Source organism: Bos indicus x Bos taurus, chromosome 21 (genome assembly GCF_003369695.1).
Source record: "Bos indicus x Bos taurus breed Angus x Brahman F1 hybrid chromosome 21, Bos_hybrid_MaternalHap_v2.0, whole genome shotgun sequence".
Taxonomy (NCBI): domain Eukaryota; kingdom Metazoa; phylum Chordata; class Mammalia; order Artiodactyla; family Bovidae; genus Bos; species Bos indicus x Bos taurus.
In genome coordinates, this window is record NC_040096.1 from 44346757 (window position 1) to 44357765 (window position 11009).

General features: G+C 42.9%; 1 protein-coding gene across 1 annotated transcript in view; it reads right to left on the reverse strand.

Annotated features, from left to right (window-relative positions):
• The window catches only part of EGLN3 (egl-9 family hypoxia inducible factor 3), a 29671-nt gene extending 19066 nt beyond the window's left edge, over positions 1 to 10605 (reverse strand). Inside the window, exon 1 of the mRNA XM_027521350.1 lies at positions 9935 to 10605. Within this exon, the coding sequence (XP_027377151.1) occupies positions 9935 to 10291 (357 nt within the window). The 5' untranslated portion in view covers positions 10292 to 10605. The remainder of the gene's footprint in view (positions 1 to 9934) is intronic.
• Positions 10606 to 11009: the final 404 nt, after the last annotated feature.

Genomic DNA, 11009 nt, shown 5'->3' on the forward strand with positions numbered 1-11009 from the left:
AGCAGGAAGTCAGAGGAATTTCTACAGGGCAGCTTCTGGCACAGGCTTTGCAGCATGATTCTTGAAATTAGCAGGAAACATTCCAACTGCAACTCTGTAGCATTGCTGAGGATTACTGTCACGTCAGCATTGAGGTATGACTGCTGATAGAGTCAGATCTCTTTTCCAGAAATGTAATCAGAGGCACTGAAAATACTTATCTGCTCTCTCAAATGAAATCATAGTCTCAGTTTTCATTTAATTCCTTATCATCTGGATGTAGATATTTATTATTGTACCCGTGTTATAGATGAGGAAAGTGAGGCTCAGAGAACTGAACACAGTGAGACAAAATAAAATATAAAATATCCATCCCAGTGCTTAGTAAGGTGCTGACTAAAGTTCAAATATAAAAATAAAAATTGACTTCCTTCCTAGAGAAGTGGAAATTGAGGTCCTGAGATGCTACTTGTAAGGGACCGAGTGAGGACCAGAAACTGGGGTCCTCGTCTCGTGGTCCCAGGCTTCTCTGAGTCTGACCACTAAGTACAAGCTGCCAGAATCTGAGGGCGACTTGGTACTTTCTAGGGCAAAGCATAGACTTTCAAAACTGAGAAAAAAAACTTACAAAGCCAAAGTCTCTCCTATCAGCTGGTCCCTCACAGCCTGTTAATGTAATAAAATAGTTAAACCCTTTAGTATCAAATTAGGGGCCAAGTTGAAAATCTTTCTTTTTGGCCTAACAAAATATTTATAACTTTTCTTTTTGATACCCTGACATCCTTAAAATCGAAATTCCTTTTAAAGATGAAATTAAGTCAACAGTAGAGGACTGTGGGGAGGCACTAAAAGCATATATCAAGCTTAAAAGTCTCTGCCGTCAAAGAATTTATAAGTAAATGAGGGGCAGGGTAAGCAGCCAAAGAAATAAGCCTACTGGGGCGGCCCAGGTTGAGCCACCCACAGAGTTCTAGGGAGCAGGAGGGAACTTCATGGAAAGGCACTAAGATGGATTTTGAGGACAAGACAATGGGGACGCCTGGTTTGCCTGGCAAATCAGATTCTAGCACTTCAGGGATCCGGAGGGAAGGAAGGCTGTCAGTGGGAGATTAAATGTAGAAAGGTCAGATGGGGTCAGAAGCGGAGAAACTTAAATAGCACGCTAAGTTCACAGCATAAAGGGTAGACAATGGGGAGAAAGCACTCGGGTTTTTTGATTTTTTTTTGTTGAGCATGGAGACTGCATGATTAGCGTTCGGTTGTACATTACTTACCACTCTAGCAAAACACTTTAAAATGGATCACAAGGAGGACAAGAACCAAAGGCAGGTGATTTCGTATCTTTAAAAGACTTCCCTCCTCAAGGATTTCTACAATACTACACAAGACAAAATTTAGTTTTGTTTTGTTTTTTTTTAAAGACAAAACTTAAGTATCCACCGTGAGCCTTCAAAAGCTAAAACAGCACAAAATAGCCAGATTTTAACCAAGACTACTACATGTTCCTTACTGAACCTTCAATGTTTAAAACAGTTTTATCTACTCCAAAACAATCAAATTAACCAGCAAAACAATATCAATAGGAAAGTCATCCAAAAAAAAAAAGACTGCCAACTTTGTGTTGGGTATTGAGATTTCTGAGTAATAGTCCCTCAGGTTTGACTAGACAGATGAGTAGAACTGGGAGGGGACATGGAGGGAACGTGGAGGGAGGGGCAAGGTAAGAATGTTCTCTGTGTCTTGAGAACACAAGCAAGCTCCCCGAAAATGCCCAGACTGTTTCAAACAGTACAGTGTATCTTTACTATTTCCAAGCAATGCTCAAAAAGAAGAGTATTATCTTGAATACTTCAAAACAATTTCAATTTGCCCTAAAAAAACTAAAAATAAATGTCACTGACACCTGGAATCAAATTTTTCAATTTGTCTTCTTCCCACTGGCAAATAATCAAGACTGCTCTCATATCCCTTGAATCTTTGTATCTGGGGATTATTCCTAGGTAATAGCATTTGAGTTTCATTTTGGAAACAAAAATAAGAGTTGAAATGAGATAGGTACATTTACTCCAGAATTTGAGAAACTGTGATCATTGCATCCTCTAAAGAATGAAAAATTGATTTGACGAAAAATAAAACTACCGTATGAGTCCCTTGGACTGCAAGGAGATCCAACCAGTCCATTCTAAAGGAGATCAGTCCCTGGGTGTTCTTTGGAAGGAATGATGCTAAAGCTGAAACTCCAGTACTTTGGCCACCTCATGCAAAGAGTTGACTCATTGGAAAAGACTCTGATGCTGGGAGGGATTGGGGGCAGGAGGAGAAGGGGACGACAGAGGATGAGATGGCTGGATGGCATCACCGACTCGATGGACGTGAGTTTGGGTGAACTCCGGGAGCTGGTGATGGACAGGGAGGCCTGGCGTGCTGCAGTTCATGGGGTCGCAAAGAGTCGGACACGACTGAGCGACTGAACTGAACTGAACTGATGACCCAGCAATTCTCATCCTGGGTATATGTCCAAAGAAAATGAAAACGCTAATTTAAAAAGATACATTAACCTCAATGTGTATAGCAGCATTATTTACAACAGCCAAAATATGGAAGCAACCCAAGTGTCTATGGACAAATGGATAAAGAAGATGCGGTACGTATATACAACGGAATACCACTCAGCAATAAAACAGAATGAAATTCTGCCACTTGCAGCAACATGGACGGACTTGGAGGGCATTGTGCTAAGTGAGATAAATCAGATGGAAAAAGACAAACACTGTATGATATCGCTTGTATGTGGGATCTGAAAAGTACAACAAATGAAGAAATATAACAAAAAAGAAGTAGATTTACGAGCCCAAACTGCTCGTGAGACCAAAACTCACTAGTGGTCACTAGTGAGGAGGAGGGGGAGACAACATCCAGGTGAGAGAGTGGGAGCTACAAGCTACTGGTTGTAAGACAGGCTCAAGGATGTATTGTACAACAAAGGGAATGTAGCCAATATTTTGTAGTAACTGTAAATGGAAAGTAACCTTTAAAAATCTTATAAAGATAAAAAGTTAAAATTAAATTGGTTTGACTTAAGGAGGTATTAACATTGTTCTGAACCTGGAGGACACTCAGTAAGTAGGAACAAAATGAATCCAGAACAAGATCTGAAAGCTTGCAATCAACAACTGCAAACTCATGTATCTGTAAGGCTGGGGTTGGGTGGGGCAGGGGGTAAAAAATATGACACTCCATCACTACCAGTTCACCAAAAACAAGAATAGGAACTTGCTCACAAATCAATATCAAAAGATGATACAAATTGAGGTAAGAGCCACATTGGTTTAAGATCAAAATAATCAAGGGAAAGAAGGTACAAATTCTATGTATAATGAACCAAGCTAACTAATCTTGCTTGGCAAACAGACACATAGCTCTGAATCTGAGCCAAAATAACGGCTCCTGGCAATCTACCAAAGTTGAATTCGTTAGTCTGGCATCATAAAATGATTTGTCTGTCGAATTTACAATTCTAGTGTCTCTGGATTCAGCTACCCACTGGGCACCCCCGGCAGTTGTCCAGCAGAATACATCTGAACTATCATTACTGTCAGAACATGCACATTTGACAAACACTAGAGAAAAATGACACTCGTTTCTTAGAGCAATATTAGTTAACAGCCACAAAGTACAATGGCACCCCACTCCAGTACTCCTGCCTGGAAAATCCCATGGATGGAGGAGCCTGGAAGGCTGCAGTCCATGGGGTCGTGAAGAGTCGGACATGACTGAGTGACTTCACTTTCACTTTTCATTTTCATGCATTGGAGAAGGAAATGACAACCCACTCCAGTGTTCTTGCCTGGAGAATCCCAGGGACGGGGGAGCCTGGTGGGCTGCCGTCTATGGGGTTGCACAGAGTTGGACACGACTGAAGCGACTTAGCAGCAGCAGCACAACGTACTGCTATAAAGGAATTATCAAGTCTAGACCTATAATTAATGAAGAATTAATAACCTTCTGTGTTGTGCTAACCTGCAAGCTGCTCCTTGGTGTTCAATAGACACAGGTCAAACTGTCATTTAATTTATTGGAGGCCACAAAGGTGAGTCAAAAGCAGAGGTCTTGCCAAACTGAGCAAACATGGGCCACAGGTGAGGTGTTCTCTGACCTTTAACCTCCAATGCCAGGATGCTGGGGTGCTTGGAGATGCTTCTCCAATGTGCTCTGCTCCTTATGGGTTAAACTCCATCCCCAGTTTTAAGCTCATCAGAGAAGTTTCCCAGACATGGAGCATTTTCAGGATAGAGTTGTAATAATATGCATCTGAATAATATCTGAAATTCTTCTAGCCAGAGTCTAGAATCAGGAAGGAAGTTAAGTCACTCAGTCGTGTCCGACTCTTTGTGACCCCATGGACTGTAGTCTGTCAGCTTCCTCTGTCCATGGGATTTTGCAGGCAAGAATCCTGGAGTGGGTTGCCATTTCCTTCACCAGGGGATGTTCCTGACCTAAGGATTGAACCTGGGTCTCCCGCACTGCAGGCAGATTCTTTACCGTCTGAGCTACCAGGGAAGCCCAGAATCAGGAAAGAATTTACAAATTTTGCTTGAGCTGAGTAAGGTCAGAAAGGGAAATAGTTCATGACATCCAAAAGTTGAATGCACAGACAGGCTACGTAATTCCCACCTAACTGTTATTCGCTCAGTCATGTCCAACTCTTTGCAACCCCATGGACTGTAGTCCACCAGGCTCCTCTGTGCATGAAATTTCCCAGGCAAGAATACTGGAGTGGATTGCCATTTCCTCCTCCAGGGGATCTTCCCAGATCAGGAATAAAACCCGTATCTTCTGCATTGGCAGGTCGGTTCTTTACCACTGAGCCAGCTGGGCTCCTTCTGATACCTCCCTAGGTGCAAAAAACTTTATCATTAAAATCCTAATAGTTTTAGTCACTTCACGTTTAGTAAATAGAGAAACTGGAGAAAGGTCAAAGAAGAGAAACTAAAATGACCCATCAGTGTAAAAGTGGCCTGTTAAACCAGAAAAAGAGACAGCAAAGTTGGTAACAACTATTTTATGCCACTCCACTTTCAGCTTACTTCTTTAGGTGCTTTTATCATCCCTTTCCATCTCCTTTCTCCCATCCACATACAGATGGACTGCAGTGTAAGATATTTAATGATTTGTGAATGAATAAATTAAATTGATACCTCCTGATTTCCCGCTTCACTGCAAGCAGACAAGGCTGCAGTGGCCAGTGGCCCAAAATTGAACAATAGAAATGATAAAGGAAACATACACACACACCTTTGCTGTGTTCCTAAGTGTCATTCAATGAAATACACAAAGAACTCTATGAAAACTCACCCTGTGGAGAAACTTGCTTCACTAAGGTTGTATTCTGTAAATTATTTTCTTCCTCCAAGAGCTAAGTGACTTTCAAATAGAAAACCTTTTATAAGAATCCTCACATCCTTATAGAGAGATGTTCCCATGCTTTAAAATTTACTGCCTCCTTCCCCTGAAATACCTCATTGACAGATAAATTTTTAAGATTTTAGTTGCAGAGACACCAAGTATGATGTCTAGGCCCCAAACCCTGTACTCTAAGAACTGCACCTCTTACAGGCCCTGGTAACCTGTATTTGTTATGTATGATTCCACATGACCCCTCAACCATCCCCACCCAAGGCTGATGGATCCTCTGAGCCACAGTGAGCCCATAATACTTTCTCTCAGGAAATGAAAAAGGGTTCCTAGAATGTTAGTCAGGTCTCTGTTGAAATCAAACTGAGGCTGAAATGAGCATTCTAAGGCAGCCATCTTGAGCCAACTGCATAGGAAATCAGAGATGGCAAGAAATAGCGTGCAAGCAAAGAAGCAAATAGGAAGGCCATAGAGTGCCAGAAACAAGAACTAATACACCTGCTTTCCGGTACATTAAGGACTTTCTGGTTCACAGTTCATGGCTCCAGGCTTCTGTGAACCCCAACCGCATTTCCTGCACTTGGGTCCTGAGAGAGATTCTATTCTTTGAAATTCATTATCCCAGGTTTGCTTAAGGCAGTTTGCAACCACGATGAGCTCCATCAAGTCATGAATATTCCTGACATCACAGAAGGAAGAGCCAAAACTGTCACTGCTCTAGCAGTGAAGGAACAAACCCACCATTTGTGATATATTTTTTGTTATCCACAACTTATGGTTGTTTCATCATTTCTCTGTACAGTTTCCAGGGGAGGACTGACCTGTTGATTCACAATACAAATCCCATAACCCCATCATCCAGAGCTACTCCAGTTGGGGACCCTAACAACCAACTTTGTTAATAAATGCGTTTCCTGCAAATAACAGTAGGAAAACATTAGCACAGCATTCCATTCTCTTCTTCAAATGTACTTAACAGACCCACTTCAATATTTGGGGTTTGTTTTTTTTTTAAACTGGAGAATTGATCAAGTGTAAGCCAGAGGGTCCTACAACTCAAAAGTACAAGTGAGTGTAAGCTCTTTGTCTCCCTACCCCAGCAAAATTCCCCATGCTGAGGGAATGAAAGGAGGGAATGTAGACTCTTAGGAGCCTAAGAGTCAAAAGCAAACTCTAGGCTCAAACAGAACCGGGTCAGAATCCCAAATCTCCTCTTTTAACATTTATGAAGGCTCAGAATTCTGATAAGAATTTTATGTTCATTATCTTATTTCATGCTTCTTCACCAATCCCCCCACCCCTCAAACTGTAAGGTAGTATCTTTCACTTTGCACTTGGTGAAAACTGAAACTTACCTACGGCTACAAGGTTAGTCAAGGTTAAGTCCAAATCCCTAACCCCTGTGACCAACTGCATTCACTGCTGACTTCATCACCTTGGGCAGATGATTTAATCACTCAGTTTGCCAAAGATTATGGTTCTGAAGACTAAGTCAGACAGATAGTGTCTGAAGAGTGCTTAGCACAGTGCCAGATGGAACCAACTGCTCATTAAAAGGTAGCTATTATTATTAGAGTTATTAACTAGTGAGTCTACAGTGAGATACTTCAAACAGAAGGACTCTGGGTTCTATAAACTACAGGTCCTCTGGAAGACAGCCACTTCCAACATCTAGGCAGCTAAAGCAAGAGAAGCAAAGTAGAACCAATATTTATCTTGGATATGGTCAAAATTACCCAAAAGGGAGTAACAGATAAGAAATCTTTTCATAGCCTGAGAGCAATGATAGTACTTGAAGTTAGGGGGCACCATACTGCTGTGTATCATGGAATCGTCCTCCCTGGAGAGTCTTCAGCACCCCTGGATTTTTTTCTAACAAAGCGGAGGTAGATAAATTTTGATCAGTAACAACTTTTGTCGCAGGGAGGGGAAGGAACCCTTTAATATTTCTTTCCATATGCTTCTACAATTTCAATTTTAGGACTAGTATATATTCCTATTCTATTCCCAATGCCTCTAGTAATTCTTTCATCGAGATAAAAAGCATTATTACACTGTTCAATGACCTTTAAAAGTTCAGGGGGAAAAGTGCTTAATCAGGATTGATTAAGCCTAACACAAATAAATTCCAAGTACCTAAAAAACAACTGGTCTAAAATACATAAATGTATCTGTTGGCAATTGTTGAAAATGGATGATGGGAGCTCATTACACTAGCCTCTCTACACACATATGTTTGAAAATTTCTGTAAAAAAAGTTACAAATAAATGTTTAAAATAAATGTACAAATTCTTCCTTTAAAAAACTTAGTTTTTACTGAAAACCTGCTTTGAGGATGGAGCAGAAACTGGGTCGGTATCACTCCCTGGGAAGCAGTGGAGTAAGGCATTCAGTTGAGGGAAGAGAAGTAAATAAGGTTAAATTAAGGTAGAACTATTATAAATCATGTAAAAATGAAATGTGTTTCTATAATGCTTCAATAATGAACTTCAAGTAAGAGACTGAGGGGCCACAAGACATTACTAAGGAGATTTCTTTATACAAACCAACCAAACTTTTTTTTTTTTTTAGTATAATAATGGTTTGCTCAAGCTTGGTCTACATTTGGTTCTAGCTGGCCAGGGAATATCCCAGTTTACAGGTGATTATCTAAAGAGCAGAAATAAAGAGCTTTGTGCCAAACAGCTAAAGGAAAGCTGAAAATCAAAGTATGGATAGAGGTCTCTTCATTGGCCAAAAGATGAATTTTCTCTTTACAATTCAGTCACCTTCTGAAAGGGTTAACTGAAGTTTTGTTATACCCAGATGATAATCCATAATTGAAGAATCATATGTAGAGATCTTTTTTTTTTTCCCCTTTACTCAGAGGTACACAATGCTTTTCATTCAATTTGTGGAGTTAAATTCTAGCTTAAAACCCTACAACTGTCTGTTAAGTCAAATCTACAATAAAAATAAAAACAAAAACAAAAAAATTAACTTTTAAATATGTTAGTGGCCTCTTTCTATCAATTAATTCTGATCTCTTGCTGAGCAAATTCCATTTCTATAATGCTGGGAGTGAATTTCATAACAACATTTGAAAGAAACTTTGAAAAACTGAAGAGAAGCCATCTGCTGTTTCAGGTTGAAGCCACAAGCACCTCTACAGCCCTGAGGCTAGCCAGACCCCTCCCCCATCGAAAGGCCCAGTCATTCACAAAACAAGTGCAGAAACAAAACTAATCAAGACAAACGGTTCTCTAGCCCAGCACCAAAATGATGGGACAGGAGTAAAGAGACACTTTACCATAAATATTCTACAGAGACCAGCTAACTGAGCTTTCCCTCAATCAAATGTTAGGAAGCAGCATTTCCTTCTAAGATTTACTTTATTTGCATTCTATTAAAAACAGTGTTTTCAGATAGTCTAACCATGTCCTCCTGGCTGGAAAGGTAACTGCAATCTCTCCCCTGTTGTACTTGATCAATCCAACCCCTTCCTTTCTATGCACTTCCAGTCTCCACCATTTGTCCTTTATAAAAATTGTTCCTTTCAGCTTATGGGACAAATGAGACAACAATGGTGTGTTTTATTAATATCGCAGGAGCAATCTTAAATTGAAGAATACTACACGCAGTGTCACAGAGTGGTACATAGGTGAATGCTCACCTTCCTTCTCACACTAGTATTTTTGCCTCACTGTGTTAAAGTAAAACTTCTCTACAGCTGTAAGTGCCCCTTGACGGGGTCTACAATAAAAGGAGTATAAATCACTCAGAACTACTCTGGAAAACTGGCTGGATTATCATTTGTAGAGAACACTTGAGTAGCTGGACTTCCCAGCATAATGTACATGCACCGACATTATGGTACTCCACGTTCCCATAGTTCTGCCAATCTACCTGTAAACGTTTCCAAGAAAAATTACCACCTAAGGAGTGACTGCTGGGATGTGAACAAAACATGGTTTCTTTCCAGAGGTACTTGACCACCCTCTCCTGATCACTCAACTGGTTGTTCTGAGTGGATTTCCCCAGTAATTGACAGGAAAGGTAAGTGGTGGCTGGGGCTCAAAACCAGGAGAGAATTTTCACATCAATTGGATGATCAAACAATGTCCTGGATGCAACAAGCCAAGGGCAGCACTCAAAAGTGAGGATGAGCCTTACTCTTTTACAGATCAAATTCTCCTCACACCTGCCAGACTCCACAAACCAAATGCCACACTGTGAAATCACACTGTCTCTAGAATTCTCTAAAAGCGCTTTTGTTGTAATCCCCTCTGAACACAGTGAAGGTCTGAAGGGCACTATTAAATAAGTGACTTGAAAGCAGACATTTAAGATCATGAGTTCCAGTGTGTCTCAAATCATACATAACGTTTCTAATAACCTATGGAAACGTGAGGGGCGGAGGTAGGGGGCAGGCGGACTTCTTGCTTCTTGTTTAAAAACTAAAGTTCGATTGCAGCCCTGCCAAGGCGACACACAACGGACTCCGAACGTCCCCCGTCTCCGCGGGCTGCAACAGCGGCTGGGCGCCCGCGCGCGTCCTACCTTGGACCTTTCCTTGACGTAGTATTTGCCCAGCCGGCTCCCGCAGTACAAGACCAGCCTATCGATGAGGGACAGGAGGTAATTGATGGCCTCACAGCCTTCCTCGTTGCCCCCGATCCACGTGATCTGATCACCCCGCAGGTGCCGCTTGGAGACGCCGGCGCGGGGCCCGGCCAGCTGGCCGTCCCGCAGGGCCCCGTTGCAGTGCAGCTGCTTCACGCGCTCCAGGACGCAGTCGCCCACCACCTCGCCCAGGAAGTTATCCAGGTAGCAGAAGCCGACCTCGTGCAGACAGGGCACGATGTACTCCAGGGCGATTTTCTCTAGATCCAGCCTCATGATATGTCCTAGGGGCATCCCGCCCGCAAAGCCGAGCTTGGGGACCCCCAGCGTGCAGAGAGCGACCTGCGTGTGCGCTCAGCCGAGACGCGGGGAGCGTGGCCCGGAGTTCAGCTACCTGCGGCGGCCACGGTCCCCAAGCCACCGCGGCACCAGGGAGAGGGGAAAGTTGCCCGCAACTCTGGGGAGGAGGGATCCCGTTTAGAGACCAGCGGAAGTTGTGTGGAGCTCCGCGACTCAGCGCCAGACTGGCCCAGTGAAGAGTCGGAGGGCCCCTTTTGGAAATGTGGAGCCACCCCTGGTGCGGCGGCGGCGGCCCCAGGCGGGGAGAAGCTGAGGTCCAGCCCCTGAGCCGGCCGACTCCACGCGTCACGGGCCCCGCCCAGGCTCCGCCCCGGGACCGCCCCCGGGACAGCCCTTCTCCCCAGTCCCTCACCCGGCCGGGTTTACCCCTCGCTCTAGGAGCCGGGCGAGCCCAGCGCCAGCCTCGCTTGTTTGTGACCAGGAGGGGAGCTGGAGAACAGACGGCATTTTTAGAATGCTATCGATTTGCCCAGTTTTGCATAAAGTCCCATAACAAACTTGAAAACCTGGATCCCAACTCTGAAAATGTAAATAGGATTAACAGCAGTTTGCTGCCACATTCTAGACCGGTCACTTCCTAGACTTTTGAATAAAATAATAAACCCAGAAACAAATATTTTAGCAATGATCTTGTTCTAGCTTTTCTTGGTAC